The 23,443-nt window shown below is 35.1% G+C and overlaps 1 protein-coding gene across 1 annotated transcript; it reads left to right on the forward strand.

Annotated features, from left to right (window-relative positions):
- Window positions 1-1,145: 1,145 nt before the first annotated feature.
- LOC131539473 (plexin-C1-like) lies at window positions 1,146-22,939 on the forward strand. Its single transcript, XM_058774075.1, has 31 exons — window positions 1,146-2,137; window positions 2,282-2,407; window positions 2,542-2,676; window positions 3,042-3,142; window positions 3,316-3,424; window positions 3,495-3,654; window positions 3,750-3,861; window positions 3,947-4,040; window positions 4,193-4,231; window positions 4,609-4,742; window positions 4,842-5,021; window positions 5,413-5,521; window positions 5,905-6,072; window positions 6,203-6,364; window positions 6,482-6,584; window positions 6,665-6,766; window positions 7,270-7,373; window positions 7,473-7,514; window positions 7,597-7,721; window positions 9,590-9,788; window positions 9,885-10,031; window positions 12,531-12,696; window positions 12,865-12,965; window positions 16,345-16,420; window positions 18,487-18,521; window positions 18,928-19,023; window positions 20,575-20,738; window positions 20,863-21,013; window positions 21,085-21,225; window positions 21,327-21,401; window positions 21,729-22,939. Exons 1-31 carry the CDS (start codon window positions 1,238-1,240, stop codon window positions 21,831-21,833), a joined length of 4,461 nt encoding a protein of 1,486 aa, XP_058630058.1. The 5' UTR covers window positions 1,146-1,237; the 3' UTR covers window positions 21,834-22,939.
- The last annotated feature ends 504 nt before the right edge of the window (window positions 22,940-23,443 follow it).

Genomic DNA, 23,443 nt, shown 5'->3' on the forward strand with positions numbered 1-23,443 from the left:
ATAATTTTAAGGCAACGGGTTTCCTCAATTTTTTTAAGTTAAGTCAACTTATCACTTTTTACAGTGTATAAGCTGTGGAAAAAAACTGCACTCATAATCGCCAGCATTACTGTTACTCTGGCCTTCAGTCGCTGATGTCAAATATGAATAAGGGGACATCTTGCATTGTGTTTATCAGTTGGGGAGTGCATTGTTATGTTGACTTGTCATGTACAGCTAACAATACCTCTTGTAATTTAAGTTAAAGAGATTGTATGCATTTGTTACAATTGGCAAGACGAGAGGTTTCAGTAAACCATATAGAACAGTATACAGTGCATAAAAAGAAAGTATTTTTGGGACGTACAATTATTCAAATTTTTACGGTAATATAACTAATATTATAAGCTAAATTATTGCCCATAATATACATTATCATTTGCCGATATTTTAATACCTTAAAATGTCTAAATCTTTCACTTTCATTTTAGATACTTATTGCCAAAGCTACTGTTTCACAAATAAAACATCTAACAGACTTTATATAAATCTAAATATTACTATTAATAAATAACAGTTAACTCTGGTTATTGATTAGTACTCTATTAATCCTCTATTAATGGTTTTCAGTGTCTCTTTATGTGGCTTATAAATACAAAATTCAAACCTGTATGGCGATTTTTTTTTTTTTTTTTGTATATTATGATGCACCAATGTCAACAAAAATGATGTCCAAATAATGTTTATATATAACTATGATGCTAGTTCACTGAAGCTTATAATTAGATATAAAATAGAAATAGATAAAAAGTTTCACTAAAGCTCATCAAATATCAAATTATATCTAGATGACAATGAATTCTATTTTTGTGTATTCTATTCTTTTCTAAATATGACGCTGTTTATGTACCACAAGGGTGCAGCAGTAACTAAGGAACTACAGAACTTCACAAAATTAAAACTATTAAATATAAAGTTTGTCAGTAAAATGAATCCAAAAGAGTACAGACTTGTCCCTGACTCGTATTTTATTTTGTGTTTGATCATAAAATGTTTTTCATCATTAAATGGTATAACTTTCAAAACATCTAAATGTCGCAATCAGGGCAACAGATTTGTTGGTGTGTTGCGCGGAAGTCATCTGCATCCTCAGAGCCGCTGCTTTCACTTCCATACACTTCACGAGTGGACGCGTCTGAGCGCAGTTGATCACTGTGACAAGATCTCTAAACTTCAGCTGCTCAATCAGGTATGCAAGATGATAAGACACTTACTTGGAATAATTGTACTTTTGAAATACTGCATTTGCGGTGATGTGGAGAAGTTTGATGGAGACATCAAGGACTTTGTAGTTGGTAACAGTAAGTTATTTGTTCTTACTGACCATCGACTACATCAGATGAGACACGATCTGTATGAGGAGAAGAGGAAAGACATCACTGATGCCCCTCACCATAACAGAGTCAACATTCTGGTGCCTTTTGAAGCCAACGGCACCCTGATAACGTGTGGGACTTTTAAAGATGGATATTGTGAAGTTCTTGATATAAATGACATAACAAACAGTATTTACTATGAAAGTAATATATTGGTAGGACCACGACTGAATGAGAAATCTGTTGCCTTCATAGCCGGTAGCTACCTTTTGGTTGGGAAAAAAGACGATGATGCAAAAGCTCAAGATGCCATGTATTCTGTTGTTACCTTGCTGAGCACTTTACAGTCTCAAACAGGTGGGATTTTCTCAAGAACAGCAGAAGGATCAGATGCCATCATTCAGAGCACAGTGAGAGATGTGGAGTTTGTTGACGGATTCCAGAGAGTTTCACGCTCAGAATCCTATTTATTTCTCAACGCAAAGACTGACTCCGAGAGGAAAGTGCTCGTCCTGTGGATGAACAGCTCTAAAGAAAAAAAGATAGATATAATCAAATCCCTACAGGCTGCAACGATACGATGCTGCAGTGATAAAGTTCGTCCAGTGCTCGTCGCCTCCACCGTTATTCCCTCAGTGAACGGTGTTATTTGGGCAGGTGTGTTCAGTGCGCAGAATCAGCAGGATCCGGAGAACAGCGCGCTGGCTCTGTACAACATCAGTAATGTTCAAGGCCGAGTGAAGGGCTTCTGTGCTATTGGTGAAAAGCCTTGTGGATCTGAGGTTGGAAGTTGCATTCATACACGTTTTTAAATAAAATGAGAACAGTATTTCACATTTTTGATGTTGCATCATGCATGATAAACATAGTTGTACTATTCGCTTAATTCATATTTTTGTTTGTTTATATTGTTGTTTGTGTTTCAGAGTGGAAGTGAACTTCAGCCGCTCTCTGTGGTGTTTAAGTACAGCTCAATGTCAGCAGTGACAGCAATGAGGATTGGATCCTGGATTGTGCTGTTCATAGGAACCAGTGATGGACAACTCATAAAGGTCTGCTTCACCTCTCTCTCATACACATGTGCATTTATTTTCACTATTCTCACTGAGTTTTTATTTTTAGGCACATGCCCACCATTTCCATTTACACATATATTAATGATTTGCATTTCTGTTTGTTTCTCTAGCTAGTGTTGGATGATAAATTCACTCCAGGCTGTCCAATATTGCTGTACAAATCTGATGATGAACGAGCAGTGCTTCCCAGAATGCACTTTGATCCAGTAGATTTCAAACATATCTACATTGCTCTGAGGAAACAGGTGAGGTTTAAAAATGTGCAATTAACAAACAATGAAAAAATATATAGTATACTTTATATACTACTAGTACAAAAATCTTGAAAATATTGAATAATGAATCTGTATATAACATTTTAATTATACAAAAATTACTCTTACAGTGTTCTAAAATAAATAAGTAAAAATTGATAATGCTTTTCACAAGCAACATGAAAGGAATAGTTTGACTTATACTTTTGTTGATCCAAGACAATGTTTTTATCCACCAAAAAAAAGGCAATTATCCCATGCCCCACATTTAAAGAACCACTAAATTAAACTAAGTTAATAAATGTGTTAGATCGAATCATCATACTTGTCTCTTTTTGCTCATGTCTTTGATGTAGTTAAAAAGAGTGTTCATTGTTCAGTGTGATAAATACATCACTCTGAAAGACTGCAGAGCTGCTCTGGATCCTCTCTGCGGCTGGTGTGTGAACTCACACAGGTCAGCCTGCCTTTATTACATCACACATGACATCTACTGCATGCCGGCTGCATTTACACTAAATGTGCCTAATTGTAGAAAAGCATGTTAACTTCTTATCATCTATATAGACATGATGAGCAGTGTACAAACAGTTCTGTAGTGATATACTAGTTAATTCTGTTTTTATCTAGATGTTCTACTCAAGATGAATGTTCAGATACTTCATGGGTTTCCATCCCAAAAAACTCTCTTCAGACACAGCTGTTTTCTTTTCAGATGACAAAGAATTCTTCTAGAAAGGTAGACAGCAATATCTAAAACAATTTTTTACAAGACTACTCTTTACCAACAATTGCCTTCTTCTGTACAGATTACTCTACATCTGTCCTTGAGTCTAGAGAGCACAGGAAATCCTGCTTTCTCATGTGTCTTCACTAAAGAAAGTGTAAACCTGTGTGACGGGTCTGATCTGCTTGCAGTTTTCCCAAACTGCTCCTGTAGTTTTTCTGACCAGATGCTCTATACTGGAGGTTGGTTCTCCTTCAAAGAAGTTGTATATTTACTAATATAAAGTGCATTTATGTAGTTGGAATCTGATTATTTATAATCATAAACATCTGTTCAGGTTTAAAAGTCTCTGCTACAGTTGCTATTGAGGATCAGAAGGTCACAGAGATGCTGACGCTGAGAAACTGCTCCAGTATCACAGATAATTCGCCAAATGCTTCTTATACACAGTGAGAAATGCACAGTCAAAAATAGTTTTGAAAGACTTCTTTGAACTTTTATTTCAAAAATATAAAAAATATGAATTAAATGCAGGTGTGTTCAGTGTATCTCATCTGGGTGTCACTGGTCCTCTTCTTCCAAGCGTTGTGATTGGACACATGGACCTGGACCACAGTTAAACATACAGGTGAGAAGACGTGTAACCTATAATCCAGAGATTCAGTATACGTGTATTGGGAAATAGCGTACCTTAAGAAATTGATAGTAACTCATTGCTGAACTATCATTGACTGAAGTGAACTCAGAAAGTACATGAACTGCTCTTTGTCTACTCTTTAGGATGCATGTAAACATCTTCTCTCTGAGATGGTCTACGATGTAAGTGTCATACTGATTATGTGCAGAATAATCTGCATTTACATAACCTTTACAGAATAGGGATATTGTTTTTTCTGTATGTTCCTATTTCAAAAGAATATGACTTAACAAGAGGCAGAGGATTTTGTTTCCCCATTTGAGGAACAATTTGTCATAATCATCATTCTTTTAAAATCATTTATAATATATTATTTGTTGATATTTACAATATATTTAATCAATGTGTATTTATGGTGGTAATAATAATAATAATAATTATTATAATAGTATCATAATAATAATTATTTAAACATTATATATTAAATTATATAATAAGTTATGAAATTAATTTGAACTTCTGTTTTTTGCAACTGAGTGCAAGCTTTGGTGTTTTGTAGGAGCCAAAGATTCTCTCTCTGGAGCCCAACAAAGTTTCTTTTCATGGCAGAAACAATGTTTCACTAAGAGGAAGGAACCTGGAATCTGTTACTAAAATCTGTATTCAAGGGGATCTGGAGTGCATTCCTAAAGAGTGAGACTGTTTGTTTGTGTTTAGTCATGAACTGTATATGAATGTGTGTATATTCAGATAAATGATACTGTATATCTGTTCATGAATGTTTCTCTTCAGATCTCCAGTGTTTGATCGCTCCAATGACACTTTAAGGTTCCACATTCCTCCGAGTGGAACTAAAGGAACAGTGAAAGTGTGTGTTGTTACTCCTGACGACCGTTGTCATGGTAACAGCATCATCACTTACAGTTCTCAACCCAGCTGCACTGGAATACAGCCCACAGTCACCTGGAGCAGGTCAGACCATTACAGACCACTGTCTGATCAGCTTCCACATCCTATCAACACCTTAAAATGACAACTGCACATTTTAATTAGTGAATCTAAGGTCATACAGAACATTTTAATCGTGAAATTTGCAAGAACACTGTTAATGTGGAAAAATAAGATTTGCAATGATCTGCAGAGATACTTTTAGAACAGATGCAAAAACAGGCGAGACAGCAAAAAATGAATGCAGAAATGAGAGTCATTAGGTAATTTCCTGCATGTTTTGTCATGTTTCTGAAATCTGCAGTTTAGTCTTGCTTAAACTGTTAGAGATTAATAAAAAGTAAATAGATGAATGAATGAATAAATTTATTTTCATGTATCACTGGCTGAAGTTGTTTTCAATCTCTTCATGCAGCGGCGGAAGGAAGATTCATGTTCAGGGCAGCAATCTGGAATTAGTGGAGTCAGTTACTGTCCATCCCTCTAATAAAGTGCTGGTAACACAATACAACACAAGCTCAGGGGTAAGATGTGTTTATTACGCCTGCAGTTGCTCACAGAACTTTATATGATTCATAGAGGTCAGCTATTTATAACTTCAGAGTCTTCAAACATCCATCACCTTACTGACCTCCAAGCTGTTATGATGCCTAAACATTGCAAGCAATTGATTTGAGTTTTTTTAATTTTTTTATTACTTTTAAACAAAATATTATAGAATTTTAATATTTAATAATAATTCAATATCGATTTTAATACTGATTGTCAGTTAACATGAAAATAATTATAAGCTTGTCTCTGTCAGAATTTTAATATCGACTGAAGACTTTAATTGTATTCACAGCTTACATGCAGCTTTAAATGTCACATGTATTAGCATCATATTTTCATTGTCTCTCTTTCTCAGGACGTGTGGTTTCACTCCCACCCTTATGATGGCAGTGGTCAGTTTAGCTTGTTGCTGAATGTTGGGAACTCCACCGTGGACTGTGGGTATTTGTTCTTTGAGTCTGATCCAGAATTCACTGGATTCACCACCTTACAGGTGGCCAACGATCTACAGGTGAACATTCAGGTGAGTTTAGTGATAAAGAGTTTAACATTAGTCTACAGTCTGCATTCGGCTCTCAGTAAATATTATGTTTCTGCACATGAGCATGTGAGAATCACAGCCTCCAAATCATCCCGAACACTCTGTTTCTCAGAAAAGGAAGGATGATTTGAATTTGAATATCGGTGAGGTGATTGTAACTGGTGTACATGGAGAACAGCAGTATCAGTGTGTTCTGGAGAAGATTAAGTCCAATGCTGTTATCTGTACAATCAAAGGAGAATCAGGAGCCGTCACTGCTGTGGACTCACTCACTGTGAGTTTAAATATTCATTTCTTTATGCAAATTGTCTTCATTTATTATTGTCAATTATTTACAATTCTTATATGTCTTACAAAATTCCTTCTTTTACTTTATACTTATATTTTTCAGATAAAAATGGGTGGTTTTTTAAAAGAACTTGAGTCTCAAAATAGTGCACTATATTTTCTCATCCTTGCCGCATTGTTTCTGCTCATAATTCTGGGTGCTGCTGGTAAGTGATTTCAAATTTACGTCACATATTTTCACAATAGTCCTGCAGGTACTAATGTATGTGTTTGCTCCTCTATCTAGCTGGATTCATTATTCACCGTAAGAGCCAGAGACAAATGAATGAGAAAATGAACAAGCAACTGGAAATGCTGGAAAGCAACATCAGAAGGGACATACGACAAGGTTGGTTATCTTTGAAATGCTGGTCTTTGTGGTGTTTGCAAGCATCACAATTGCTCATACTGAAGGTTAGTGTTATGAACACACAACTAACCCTAAATATTCCACTTTGGTGTGTAACTCCTCCTGCACATTTGTGCACAGGACACAAATAAAGCCTCAAATCATGTGACAATTACTTTTCTGAGCAATATGCATGGCAGTCAAGAAAACATTTTTAAAAACGTACTTAAACTGAAAAAGGATCACAAGCAATATTGGGGTCCAGAATGTCATGGAGGCTTTGGGTGTCTTTTTTTTTTTTTTGAGCTTGTAAGTAACTACATAACCACCACAGGTTATGTAGGTTATGTAATTAGTGTTTGCAGGCAAACGTGCTGCTGTAAACATGAAAATGTCGTTACTCCCTTAAATGCTCATATTGCTGTCATACTTCATAGAAATGTTTCAAGTCTTTTTGTGTGTGATTACATTATGCATTTATGTTTGTTTGTTTGTTTTGACAGGCTTTGTTGACTTGCAAACAGAAAAATCTGATTTAATTGATAATGTTGGAGCCATACCCTTCCTGGATTACAAACACTTTGCCTCAAAAATCTTCTTTCCTGAGGTTTAATATTTTTATCTCTCTGAAATTCCCTTTTTTCTTGTAGAGTTGCTTGATGTGTTTGTTTGTTTAATATATACAGTATTTTCTCATTTTCTCTAGGCTGGTCATCTGGCACCAGTCATGATCAGAGACATTGGGCAGGTAAGATGCTGCAGTGTCTTTAGTAGTATATATCACATTGTACATAACTAAATGTTTTATCTCTGTCTTTTTTTATGGTCAGGACTCTGAGCAGACAACTGTAGATGAGAAATGTCAGGCCTTTGCTGCGCTGATCAGAGATAAGCAGTTTCTCAGTTGTTTCGTGCATGCGTTAGAGGAACAGAAAAACTTCGGCATAAAAGACAAGTGAGTCAAAGGCATTTAAATGTATGCATTTAGCAGACACTTTTGTCCAAAGCGAGTTACAAAAGAGGAAGGAGATGCTTCAAACATATTCTCACCTCTGTTTGAAGATGACTTGATAAACTTGGTCATAGGCCCTTATGGTTATTTTGAGACCTTGGCTTGATGCCTGTTGCTTAGAAGTGTAAACAGATAATGTTTTGAGTTTTTTTTTAGAATAGCAGATCTTCCTCTTTGAGGGGACTCAAAAGTGTTTACCTTAAAATGACCTCCACACTGAAACACAGATATGTGTTTGATAATGTTCTTAAAGGGATAGTTCACCCAAAAATGAAAATTTGATGTTTATCTGCTTACCCCCAGGGCATCCAAGATGTAGGTGACTTTATTTCTTCAGTAGAACACAAACGAAGATTTTTAAGTTGCAGTCTGTTAGTCCTATAATGCCAGTCAATGGGCACACAATCTTTGGGAGAAAAAAAAACATGCACACACAGATCCAAATTAAACCTTGCAGCTTGTGATGATACATTGATGTCCTAAGACACGAAACGATCGGTTTGTGCGAGAAACTGAACAGCATTTATATCATTTTTTACCTCTGATAAACCTCAATGTTCAAATAAATTTAGTTTTAGAATCTAAGTACTTTATTGGTTTGATGGTGTTAGATGGAATAATGCATTCAGTCTCCTACCTAGATCCTGAAGATAATCCATTTTGTCTGGTATCCAAAACAAGTCAGGAGAGTTTTGTTTGAGACCCAAAATCAGTAACACTGCATTTTGTCTGATACCCAAATCTGTACTAACTAGTGCTGTCAAACGATTAATCGCATCCAAAAGAAAAGTTTTTGTTTACATTATGTATGTGTACTGTGTATATTTATTATGTATATATAAATACACACACATGCATGTATATATTTCAGAAAAATTGTATTTTTATATATTAAATACATTTATTTCTAATATAAATTATATGAATATAAATATAGACATGTAAATACATGTAAATATTTTCAAAATATATACTGCATGTGTGTGTGTGTATATATATATATATATATATATATATATATATATACATAATAAATATACACGGAACACATACATATATTATGCGAACATAAACTTTTATTTTGTATGCGATTAATCGTTTGACAGCACGAGTACTAACTAAAAGTCTTCTATCAATCTGAGAGGAAGCCAGGGAGGACCAGGAAGCAGGAGATGAAGTTATGATGATATCAATGAGCAGGGTTTATTGAGTAATCTTAGTTGCGTATATTTTACTGCTCAGACTTCATCTGAGCAGCACAAATCCAACAATTGTTATATCAAACTGCTTCAGAACAACATCTCAAAAAACCTTCAAATGGAGACATTCCCTCTTATCTCTCATTCACGAAGACAAATATTCCATTAAACCCCGCAATCATTTAGATTAAAGATTAAACAACAATAGCAAGCATTGCAAGGGCAAGAAAATAAGAAGTAATATAAAAATATTTAAAAAATTGCATAAATTAAAAAAAAAGTATTAAATGTTATAGATGATCAAATGCTAAGTGATAAAAAAGATTAATAATAATAAAACAAAATGGATTAAGTTAAGAAAATAAAACACTAAAAAAGTATAAAAGTACTTTTATTTTTCAAAGCATCAGTATACAAAAATAAAATAAAATGAACTTGCAACATACTGTACATTATACAAAATTAATGAATGAAGCAGTGGTTGGTTTCTGTTTGCAGACAGATGCGTAACTGCCAGTAACACTACTTTTATACTCATATTTCTTCTGTTCTTTCTAACTTGTGTTTTTGTTCCTCTCTTTTTATCTCACTGTCTGTTCCTCTTCCTCTTAGATGTACAGTGGCATCTCTCTTGACTCTGGCCCTCCATGGAGACCTGGTTTATCTCACAGAGGTCATGGAGGACCTTCTGCAGAGTCTGATGGACCAGTCCAGCAATGCAAATCCCAAACTTCTCCTGCGCCGCACAGAGTCCATAGTGGAGAAGCTTCTTACAAACTGGATGTCCATCTGTCTGTACGGCTTCCTCAGGGTCCGTCCATACATCCACTCTGTTAGGGATTTAGAAAGCACATATTCTTCTTCGACTACTTATGTGTGCTCACGAATGTATATGTTTCCTCCATAGGAATCAGTAGGACAGCCTCTCTTCCTGTTGGTGTCAGCTCTGACTCAGCAAATCTCGAAAGGGCCGGTGGATTCAGTGACAGAGAAAGCTCTGTACACTCTTAGCGAGGACTGGCTTCTCTGCCAAGCGCAGGACTTTGAGGCCTTGGTCAGTAATTCCTCTTTTACTGTCTCTTTGATGCAATGAGGAAGTGTTTGCAAAAACGAACACTTATGGAAAGTACTAACTTTAGAAAGACCTTTCTGTAATTTGCCAGCCACATTCACATTTTATAAAATTCCCCATTTTAACAAAAAAACATCAAATATTTCCCTTACCACACTAACCGTTCAAAAGTTGCCCTTTTTTAAAATAGTTTTTTGAAAGAAGAAATATATTTTAAAATCTAATTTATTCCTGTGATTATATTTCTTTGTTAAAACCATGACATTTGATACAGAACTCTTTGATGAACAGAAAGTTCAAAAGAGCAGAAGTTTCTTGCTAGCATTTGAAACCTTTTGCATTTGATGCTCATAAGCTTCTGTATTTTCTGTTGCCATCATGCCCATCCTTAAACCACAGGAAGACATCTTGTAGCTTCGTTGCGCAACATTTCTTGCACAAGCTCTTCATGCATCAATCTCCATCTGTTGTGTTTTTTTTCTTACATGTGTATGAACCATTGTTTAAAGGATAGTGCACACAAAAATTTGCCATCATGCACAGCAAATTTAAAAGAGTGAGTTAAAATTAACACTTACCCAGAGTATACATGAGAATCACTGCTAAAGTGTTAAATTGACACTTTTGTAAGAGTTAACACTTTCAGTGTTTTCCTTGTTAAAACCAACTTCCCCGTCTGCTCGCACCCGCAAGAGAAAGAAAATATCTCTCTAAAAAAAACGTTTAGGAGAGCACAGCACATAAGTATGGCTACAAATTAATATGATGGTATAAAATACATATTTTAAATGGGATTAAAATACTTACTTTCGGATTTTCGCTTTTAGAAAAGTCCTCGTCTGTTCCTCATCACGAGTGAAAGGAAATGCCATTGATAAACGTTTAGGCGCACACAACACATTGAAATAATTATAAAACGATATGATATTACAAAACACACTTTGTGAGTACTAACAGTTGTTCCAAATGTATTTGAATTCTTTCCTCTGTGGAACATCAACAAAGATATTTTGAAGAATGTTGGTAACCAAAAGGTTGCTGGTCCCCATTGACTTCCAAAGTATGGAAAAAAAATATTGAAGTCTATTTGGGCCAGAAACTGGTTGATTACCAACGTTTTTCAAAATATCTTATTTTCTATTAGTCAGAAGAAAGAAATTCATAACAGATTTTGAACAAATTAAGGGTGGGCAAATGTTGACAGAATTTTCATTTTTGGGTGAACTAACGTAACCTTTAATGTTGGGCCATAGATAATTACATTTATCATTTGTTTTTGTTTCCCATCATTTTTTGTTCCTGATTTCTTCCTGATGTGCAATTCTCATATTGAGTGTGGTTGGATGGTTGGTTTCTAGCAGTTTTTTGCTCATGAACACACTTGTGAACAAGAAAACAGGAAAGATTAATGATAGTTTGTGGACAGAATCATGTGACAAGGCTATCTTCCCCCCCAAAATCACCAGCAGGCTCTCACGGTTAGACTGGTGCGACCGTTGTGCTTCTGCATTCTGCTTTCTGCAATAATATCAGTCTTGCACAAGCCTTCCTCTCACAAAACTGGACTGCACCTGTATTTCCAAGCCAGTAAATGCCATTTCTCCAAAGGAAGATATTTGTGTCAGAAGATGGTCTAACTCATTGTTTAAAATTGTATTCTGCTGCTTTACAGGAAATTACAGTGGCAAAAAAAAAAAAAACAAGAAAACTGCATTTAAGCTGCATAGTCTTATGCAATTGTGCATTTTTTAAAACTGCCATTCTAAGTAATTTAAGTCGATACAGCATTTTTACAAATCTGACTCAGTGTCATATGCTGTATGAAGAGTTAATTTGCAAAAACAGATGACTCCGTTTTTAACAATTTTCATAAATAATGTTCTTTTTATTGTGCATTCCTATTAATCTCAATCAAACTGCAGTTTGGTTATTTTGATTAGGTTAACTAAAAAAAAAAAATAAATAAAAAACATGATTTTTGAAAATTTAAATAAACAGAGTTATCTGTTTTTGCAAATAAACTCTTCATATATTATCATATATATGTATAAATATCATATAGATAAACAATTGGTTTGCCAGTTTAAAATGTTTTGATCTATCTGACAGTAAAAAATAAAAAAGTATGTAAGAAAATGGTCTATAAATAATGTTTTCTTTTACTGGTTTATTAAATATTGTCTATATGAACAGCTCCAGTGATATGAAAGACATTATGAGTGGAATTGATTAAAAAAAAATTCCATCGTAATAGCAGCAACTTTTTTTTAAACTTATCTCTGAAATTGAACATTCAGTTTTTTTTGAAGAAGATTACAGGTCATATTTTTATTTTGAGTTTTTTAGGTGTTTGTTCCTTGTCCATGCATTCTCATAAAAAAAAAGAAAAAAGAAAAAAAAAAAGCATTATAGATATATTATGTGCCACTTATAAAATCAGTAGTCATTAAATTGTTTGGTTTATGTTTTCGCCCCCTGTAGAAACTGAAGGTTGTGTTTGCTGTGGGGACTGGAGGAGAGGTCAGTGAACCCTTAGAGGTCAACGCACTGACCTGTGACACAATACAACAGGTCAAGGAGAAAATCTTACAGACCTTCCAGCGCAAGTTTGGTTTCCCCTTCCAGCAGATCAGGGATATAGAAATCGGTTAGTAGACTTCCTGTTTCTCACTCTCTTACTGTTGATGATCATAATATTTCATAAAACTTCTTTACAGAGCCTACGTCTGTTGTTAACACACAGTTTCAATTTGCCAGTTGCAATATCCACCAAAGTTCCTGTTTGTATTCACTGTTTTATGTTGTGCAATCACAGAATATGAAAAGGAAGGAAAGTTTGTCATGCTACAGGAAGTTGACGAGTCCTCAGAGATTCGGGGGCATGTTACCATGTTGAACACTCTAAAACATTATCAGGTGAGTGCACTTTTTTGAGAAGTGGACTATATTCTAAGCAAACAGACAACTGATAAAACAAGAATCCCACATGGGCCATATCGAGGGGTGAGAACCAGAAAGGCTTAAGGGACATTACAGGACACCAACTTTACAGGAGAGCAAAACAAAAATTTTACCATAGTTTGACCTGACTTTGTGTACTGATTTCAATTGTTTATAATAAAAATTTGTACACTCGTGGATGACAGTACTTTTGCCAGTAGAAAGAGCTCATTAAGAGCTTTCATTTGATATATATATATCTCCATTTCACCAAAAATGTCACTTACGCCCTTGAGGTTCTCACCCCTCGATATATATTGATGAGAATAAGATAAAGGCGTAGGGTTTTGAGGTAAGGTTTGTTCCCACCAAGGACAACAACTATAATGACAACCAATAACATTATGTTTATTATAAGCACATACTGCAGTTGATTGCTGCAAAATTTTGATTCATACATCATCTGAAAGCTGAATAAATAAGCTTCCCATTGTTTGTTACGATAGGACAATATTTGGCCGAGATACAACTATTTGAAAACTATTCTGGGATCTGAGGGTGCAAAAAATATATACGCTGTAAAAAGTGATAAGTTGACTTAACTTAAAAATTTTAGAAAACCCGTTGCCTTAAAAGTAAATAATCATTTAAAAAGTTAAGTGAACTTGACAATTCACTTAACTTATTTTTTATTTTATTATTATTTACTCAATAATTTTAAGGCAACGGGTTTCCTAAGTTAAGTCAACTTATCACTTCTTACAGTGTATATTGAGAAAATCGCCTTTAAAGTTGTCCAAATGAAGTCCTTAGCAATGCATATTACTAATAAAAGAAAAAAGGTTTTGATATATTTAGGGTAGGAAATCTACAAAATATCTTCATGGAACATGATTTTTACTTAATATCTTAATGATTTTTGGTATAAAAGAAAAATCGATTTTTTTGACCCATACCATGTATTGTTGGCTATTGGTACAAATATACCCATGCGACTTAAGACTGGTTTTGTGGTTCAGGGTCACATATAAGAGGTCACTGTACTATAAAAACATCCTGTAAGTTTTAAAACTCAAAACTTTCTTGCTAGTCTAAAAACAGCTAATATTGAAACCAATCTGCCAAAACGACAGCTTGTGGAATGTGCCATTTTATGACGTAATAGTGTGGCTAAACACTGCCTCTGCCGAAGAAGATCAATGTCTGATTCGACATCACTGCCTGTTTAGCCCCGCCCACTGATTCACACATGTAGTAGGTAAATAATGTTCTGTTAGCCAATCATAGCAGTGAGCGTTTACTTCCGAGTCTACAATCTGCCACGCCTATTCATTCCGATAAGGGGGGGTCAAAACAGGACAAAAAATTGGCTATTACCAGTGATGGGAATAACGGCGTTATAAATAAACGGCGTTACTAACGGCGTTATTTTTTTCAGTAACGAGTAATCAAACGAATTACTGTTTCCCCCGTTACAACGCCGTTACCGTTACTGACAATAAAATGTGGCGTTACTAGCCTTTACTTATATTATTAGAATTAAATTTTTCAGTTCATCTGAATGGATGCGCAGTGTAGCTGTATTTGACGTACCATGAACTCTAGTGTGAAGGCGCACAACTCGCCGTCGCTTTCTCTCACATACACGCACGCAAAGAAAGATACAGAGCAAGAGAGTCTTTCATAACATGCAGAATTGACGCGCTACATGTAAACGATATTCTTTGTTGTATTTTCCTGTCAAAATAACGGAGTTCCTTTGGAATTCTTCAGCTTTTAAGAACTGCCGGTTTCTCTGGTAGTGGGCGGAGCTAATGCGCAAACGACAATCTCATTGGCTGGCGCTCACCTATTATCGTCCCTGTTTTGATTTCAGCAAATCAATGCGAATGCAGACAACGTGATTAATATTCATGAACCCAGCAGCTCATTAATCCTTAGTGCGTTTTATATTGATGACAAATATGCATTCATACTTGGTTATTCTAATTACAAAAGTTATATCATCATATAATATTAAATTATCATAATATTATATTATAATGCTTGACTGACTGATACTAAGTGTCAGTAGATAAATAGTGTAGATTAATGTACAATGTTTTATAATAATAATTTATTCTTTTTAGTGTCCATTTAATTAATTTAACATTTAATATTGGGGATATCCAAAGTTATTTGACATTTGAACATTTTTTTTTTTTTAAAGTAACGCAATAGTTACTTTCCCTGGTAATTAGTTACTTTTATAATGATGTAACTCAGTTACTAACTCAGTTACTATTTGTGAGAAGTAACTAGTAACTATAACTAATTACTTTTTTAAAGTAACATGCCCAACACTGGCTATTACCTCCAAATTATGATATTTTTTGATGTACAAATCTTGATAACATTATAAGTGGACCTCAGAGAAAAGTATAAAATAAAAACAAAGGCAGTTCAGGACCCCTTTAGAAACAAACATTTTTTTTACAGTCCCTCACTTCCGCCAATATGCTCAACATATAATGGATTGAATCAATGAAAATCATCAGATTTTCTGTCTAATCAAATGCTTTATAGAATCTGAAGCATCCTGCCCTCTACACTATAAATAAATGCTGAAGATGCTGCATTTTCTGCATGGTGAATGGCATGGAATACGCTATATAGTGGATAGGGATTGATTCAGACAGTGTAAATTTGCTTTCCATTGGGGCAAATGAAGTCTGGTTTTGCGTTATGTGTCACAGAGACAGCTCTGGTCCAGAGACACACGATAGCACAGAGCGGATCATATGCGCAAGCCGGCGCAGACTAGAAAACGTATCAGACCCATCTGAATTTTAAACAAAATGCTATATTTTAAGTTACATGAATGAGATTAGGAGGAGAAACGCCCCAATGCCCCGCCCTGTCCTCCTGTTTCAGTTGAAATTACATCAACACACTGAGTAGTGCTGCACGTTTCAAGGCCCTTCAGTGGACCCTTAAGAAACCGCCCAGAACACCCCAGCAGCCACAACACCTTAAAAACAGGTACAAAAGGAAATGACCAATCACATTTTCTTTAGAAAATGTAAAAATATAGTTCATATCTCTATAAAATAAAACAACAGTCCTGTGTGAATAGAAATTTAACAGATAAAAGACTACAAAAGAAGCTTGTCTTACTGTCTTGCTGCGTATTTTTATGTTCTCTGTTGGCTTTATTGACCTTTCACTTGCAAAGCTTGTATCACAAGGCCAAATAAACCCAGATTATGCTAAACTGTTGTGCAAACCCATAATACACCCAGAGACTACTGCAGCACAGTAGTCATTTTCTCAGCTATTCCAGGGTTTGTGTTTTTAATTATGTATTTCCATCCAGGTTGGAGATGGAGCATGCATTAAAGTTATCACAACAAAAGTACATGCACCATTGAGGTCTCAGAGCAGTGTAAAAGGTGAGTCACATTCCTCCCACCATCCACCAACTGAAACAATGCCATGCCCAATATCACAATCAATACATTTTGGGTGGTTTATTTTGCTGTTGCAGTTGTTGCTATACTTTATTATTGTACTTAAAATAGGTTTTCATTTTGAGTGTTAATATCTGTATAAATGACAACCTGTATTAGTTCACTACAAACAGTCTTTGATCTCACCACAAGATTGTAGCTTTGCGAACACCCCACACCCCTCAAAACCTGTAGGCCTTTTTTGTCTCCTTGTAACATATAAGATGTAGTTTATCAGAATGTCTAAGCTTAATTGTCCATACAGTAAAAAGGAATGGTGACCAGAGCTATAAAGAAAGATTTCGAAAGTCTGAAATTTCAGTGTATTCCTCACACAAGCTGTCATATGACATCAGATATAGAAATATAGTGCTTTTATGATGCTTTATGGTGCTTCTTGGAAATTGACAGACACTGGTTCCCTATCTAATTTCTTTATACTGAAGAGAGCAGTGTTAACAGTCTTATAAACATCACTTTTTGTTTTGCACACACAAAATAAAGCCATATGGGTTTGAAATGACTTGATGTTGAGTATAGATAATTAGAATATTACCATTTTTGGGTGAACTATCTCTTCTATTGAACTTGTCAAGCTGAACTGGAGCTATTAACCCTTTCGCACGTGAGTTTAAAATATTCTAGCTGAGCCCCAGGCGTGAGTTTTTTTAGGCGACCGTTATTTTAGAACTTATAGCCTTATTGTTTCCATGGCGACGCGTCATGCTTGTCATGTGACACACCGCAGCTGTAATAGCGCTGTATGACACATGGATTGCTTTTATTTCGTTTTTCCTTTTTTATTATTAATATTCACAAACATACTCGCTATATTATTAAATATCTGATATTCCGATTCTGAAATATGTGCAAGTAAATGTGTTTGGTTGTTTAAACACGTTTATAATGATCGTGTTATTTGATCTATACCGGGTGATGGGCGCCGCCATGTTTGCTCGCGCTGAATCCAGCTGTGGGATTTACAACACGTAAATTCATCCTCTCCTCCCGAAACACGTTAAAATAAGTCTCCAGTAAACTGGGAGAAGAGCAGAGTAAACTTTATTGTTACCTACACTATGTGTATATGATATCAATAAAACATGTCGTCAGATTATATTTGTAAGGATCATTATTGCTGCTTCCATAGACATCAGCGCATATTTTACAAACTATAAATGTATGGCTTTGCTAGTACTTATGTGTATTTAAATGTCTGAAATCTTAAATAAGCATTATATGGTTGAAAACACTGAATAAGTGATAATATTACAAGCGCTCGCGCGTCTGATCTGGCTCCGCGCCAGAAAGCAGATTTGAATTTCAGCAGTTGATGACGTGCCTCACTGAAAGTTCTAATCACACCGGTGTGATCGTACGCGTTAAAGGGTTAACAAGGAGTTCAGATTCTAAAGCAAACTTCTCACACTGAAGCACAAGGATGAAATTTGGCCTTGTATAAAGGAAGTGGTGGTATTGGTTGTCTTTGTCTCTTTGTACCACGTGTTATATCTGTCGGTGGAGTCTCTTTTCCTGTATATGTACCACAGACAGTTTCTGGTAGCCTTTTATAACTTTTATGAAGTTATTGATACTGTATACACAACAGATCAGTAATTGTTGTACATTCAAATATGAATATAAATGAATCCATGACATTTCAGTTTGAGTGTATATTAGTGATCAATGATCTGTTTGTAGTGTAATAATGTTGTTTAATGTCAGACAGGGTCCAAGATGGCACATGCAGTATTCACATCCGGTTATGTTTGCATGTGTGTTTATGGTATTTGTCAGAACATATTTGCACTGTGCAAATTTGGGTGCTGATATGTGACTATTTTAAGCTCTCAAACTCAAACCCGCTGTAACCACACTAGATATTCAGTACTGTAATGCATCCTACCTCAAGCATAAAGCACAACAATAATGATTGCTGAGCCACAGGGCCAGTATAAGCTTGTCATTGCTTGCTTATGTACTCATCATTATGGCGTTTTGGTTCACAGATGATGAGAACTTCGCTGTCAAGTACTTCCACCTGGTGAGTTGCCATAGGGCATGCATACTTCTGTATAGTGTTTGTTTTGGTGTGTCCTTCTCATTGTACTGACACACCTAATGATCTGTCAAAAAGTGACTGTGTTGTGTTTCATGTGTTATAAGATGCTATTGCATACACACTACACTGAAGTGAATGTGGGTGTGTGATACTTTCGGTTTTGCCAACTTCTTCCTGTTTAAATGAGAGGAAGCGTTTTAGTAAATCTGAACATAATCTTTGTGTTGTTGATATTGTCGAAAGATACGCCAGGCATAATAACTTAAACATTTCTAGAACCACTGTAAGAGGACATTGTTGGAAAATAACTTTGATTATATATTACAATAAATATGATATGATAGACATTTCAAATGCACATAGTAACTGGACTTTTTGATTGGTCTAGGTCGATCCAGATATTGACACAGACCTGAGCAAACATCCAGAGAAAAAAGCACTAAAATTCAAAGAGATGTACCTCACCAAGCTACTCTCCACCAAGGTGAGAATAATTGACACACAGAAGCATTTTATTATATACTGTATATTGTATAGACAGATGCAGAAGTAGATAGATAGATAGATAGATAGATAGATAGACGACAGACAGACAGACAGACAGACAGATAGATAGATAGATAGATAGATAGATAGATAAATAGATAGACGACAGACAGATAGATAGACAGATAGATAGATAGATAGATAGATAGATAGATAGATAGATACACAGCAAATTTAAAAGAGTGAGTTTAACTCCCTCAGAGTTAAAATTAACACTTACCCAGAGTATATATGGTAATCACTGCTAAAGTGTTAAATTAACACTTCTGAAAGGGTTAACATTTTTAACACTCTGACAGTGTTAACTAACAAATTCTTAACATGTAAAATATCAAAACCAGAATGGATGATGAGAACACCAAAGTTGGTGTTGAAAGTTAACACTTATGGATTCCTCGGATGTGTTCAGGTGAAAATATAAAAAAATAAACCCACAAAACAATACACGTTTACATTTATTTATTTTATAGAAACATTGTAAATCTTTTTCTCTGCACCAAAATGTCTTCACACTCAATGATTTCAGTACATGTAAAGAACATTTTCTTACAACAATTAAATATCACAATGTAGAAGCAAATCAGTCCAAAGACACAAAAAACATTCCTATTTGGTCCATTAATGTCATAAGGTTTATAATGCTGACATTTAAGAGGTTAAACAACAGCATTCCATTCATTACCATAAAAGCTGAATGCATGTTAATGCTCACTAATCAAAGTTTGTGCTGGTGTTTGGACCTCCTTGGAGAGAATAGTCTCATTCTTTTTTTCAGCACAAGGAGATGCGTTTCTCTGCAAGATATCCACTCCTATTTGCAGCATCACAAAACTGGCCCTGTAAAATTGAAAAATAAATAAATAAATATAAATACAAAACCAAAACAGGATCATTTCACATCCATTTATCAAATCTATTGTCAGGTGAAATGTCAGAGACAAGTATGAATTGCAATACAAGAACTTCACCCAAAATTGAAAATTCTGTCATTGTATATGACTTTCTTCTTTCAGACAAATCCAATCGCAGTGATATTAAAAAATTTCCTGGCTAATCCAAACTTTATAATGGCAGTGGGTGGGTGTTTCTGTTCAACAGTCCAAAAGAAGTGCAATAAAGTGCGTCCATCCATAATAAAACATGCCTCACACGGCTCTGGGGGGTGAATAAAGGCTTCCTGTAGCGAATCCATGCGTTTTTGTAAGAAAAATATCCATATTTTTCTACAGTCAGTCAGACAGACAGACAGATAGATAGATAGATAGATAGATAGATAGACACAGTCAGACAGATAGATAGATAGATAGATAGATAGATAGACACAGTCAGTCAGACAGACAGACAGATAGATAGATAGATAGATAGATAGATAGATAGACACAGTCAGTCAGACAGACAGATATATAGATAGATAGATAGATAGATAGATAGATAGATAGTGTATACACATTATATATATGAAAAATGTGTCCACCATTGTGTCCACCAGGTAGCAGTCCATTCTTTTGTGGAGAATCTGTTCAGGAGTATCTGGGGATTGCCTAACAGCAGGGCCCCACTGGCCATCAAGTACTTTTTCGATTTCCTGGATGCACAAGCAGAGAGAAAAAAAATCTCAGATCCAGATGTTCTCCACATCTGGAAAACAAACAGGTGCTGGATAACACACTTTTATTGAAATGCACTTTGCACACCTCCACGAGCAGCTGCACTGACTGCTCACAAGATTTACTAACATTTATATGTTCATGCCTATATTTTCAAACCTCCCTATCAGCCTTCCGCTTCGTTTCTGGGTGAACATCCTGAAGAACCCTGACTTTGTGTTCAGCGACTTGGAAAAGACGCCTCACCTGGACGGCTGTCTGTCCGTCATCGCTCAGGCCTTCATGGACTCCTTCTCCCTAGTCGAGCAACACCTGGACAAGGTAACCACTGAAACCTAACATGGAGAGCTGCGAATATCACAGAGATTACTCACTCTCTTTTTCTCCTACAGCATTCACCAACCAATAAGCTACTCTACGGCAAAGACATCCCTCAGTACAAACAGGAAGTGAAGTCTTACTACAAGTTAGTGAAGGACCAGTCTTCACTTAGCAGCCAAGAGTTGAAAATATTTCTTCAAGGGGAGTCAAAGGTACAATATGTCAAATACTACCTAGAAATTAAACAAAGTGTATTGATAGGAAGATGATTGTAATGCAAAATGCCTTAATGTTAATTCCCCTTCTTCATCAGAAACATCAAAATGAGTTCAATGAATCTGCGGCTCTGCGAGAACTCTGCAAATTCATGCTCCGCTACTTCAGCGAGGTACGAATCTTGCATTATCATCGCACATCTACTCTTTCGTGCATTTGTGGCAGTTTCACAGAACATTTTCACAGGATTTTCAGGCACGTCAAAGCCACCGAAATTCTTTAAAGGAAACCTATTTTGCCACTTTAATGAAATGTAACAACACTTTCACATCCTGTTTTAGTTCAGGATGTTCAAAACCTGTTTTGAAAGGAGATTTGATACTGTGTATTCCCCTAGAAATCATCTGAAAGTTGGGTGGTCAGGAATGATGTATTCAGATTTAGCAAAGTAATTATACAATAGCATGACTTTTTCTTTTTTAATACTCTGCCCCTACAGGTTTCTCAGAAGCTTGAACAGACAGAGGCCCCCGATAGGTTGAAAGAGGACATGCAAAACGTTAAGGAGCTTTTTGAAAACATGAAGCGAAGTGCTTGGAGTTGAAATTTCTGATCTTGTTATTCATATGGGTATTTACACTGCATTTTGTTTTTAAGCTGGTCATTAAACGGGGCGCATCTCCATCATAAAGACTCTCAGCATTATCAGCCATATATTAGAGAAGACAGATTCACTTCTGTTTGTTGGACATTGTAGAGACCAAGTGAATGTAATGTAAATTGATGAATTTTAGAGTTTGAGAGGAGTTCATTGTCGAGCTTATATTGGGCTAACACTGACCTGTCTATGCAATGTATCTCAAACCCATGACTTTGTAATTCAATGTAAAACTTGATGATTTATATGGTTTAATTATATTTTTCTGTTTTCTAAATCATATATTATTGTTTTTACAAGCTACAGAATCTGCCTCTGATGCATTAATTTGCCAGGTTAAACATTGTGTATTCACACATTTTGAAATCGTTTGAAAATGGACTAAACGAATTATTTTTGTAATTTGCATAATTATTCAACTGTTCTGGTCTGCACTATACTAATAAAATGTGTGCAGTTTTATGTAAAGAGATGTTTCTAACAGTGTGATCACCGTTAATCTCTGTTCCTTTGTCCCCCTCTATTGGTTATACTAGTTATTACTTATAATATGACAGCTTGCATAAACGATTTCAAGTACACCCGGCTGCAGCCTGCAGATCGAGGCGGGGCTGCACGTGTCGCCCCGCCCACAATGATACTCATTGGTTAGTGGCAAAGTAATGACGTCACGCCACGGTAAATAGGAAATGCGGTTGACCTATGGTATTAATACTTAATTATATAAAACAAAACTGTGAGCCCGTTAATTACTTATACCTAGTAAAAATATATAGTATTAAACAATACATTGTAAATTTGTTAATTTTTGGAAAACGTTTCATTATGTACATTTCCAAGCAAGAATCCAATTACTGCTTTTGACTTGTCACATTGCAATGGCAATGTCAACGAATATAGTTTATTTACAACTTTTAAGTTATTTCTATTCATGTGCATTGGTCATTTACCACTTATAAGTTATTTATGGTCGTTTTTTATTTTATTTTAATTTCAGTATGCTTTACTGTTACATGTATTATTAACATTTAAATAAAAGTTAAATATTCTCAGCAAGTGCCATGTCTTAAGATGTTATTAAAATTAATGGTCACACTTTACAATAAGGTTCATTAAACATTAATGTATTAACTAACATGAACTAACCGTGAGCAATACATTTGTTATTGTATTTACTAATCTTCGTTTACATTAGTTATTGAAAATACAGTTGTTATTGTTTGTTCATGTTAGTTAACAGAGCATTAACTAATGTTAGAAAGATTAATAATGTATTAGTAAATGTTGAGATTAACATTAACAAAGATTAATAAATACTGTATAAGTGCAGTTCATTATTAGTTCATGTTAACTAATAAACCATATTGTTAACAAATTAATCATTTTTGGATTTACTTGACAATGAAAAACTTATGGTAAAAAATACCAGCATTGTTTGTATATGAATAACATGCCAAGACAATTATTTCCTTGTTATTTATTTAGGTATGAAAGTTTAATTCTGATAAAGAAAGGTGAAATTTGTACATCTGTATATAACACATCTTTTTGTACAT

This window comes from Onychostoma macrolepis, chromosome 04, assembly GCF_012432095.1.
Source record: "Onychostoma macrolepis isolate SWU-2019 chromosome 04, ASM1243209v1, whole genome shotgun sequence".
In the NCBI taxonomy this organism is placed as follows: Eukaryota; Metazoa; Chordata; class Actinopteri; order Cypriniformes; family Cyprinidae; genus Onychostoma; species Onychostoma macrolepis.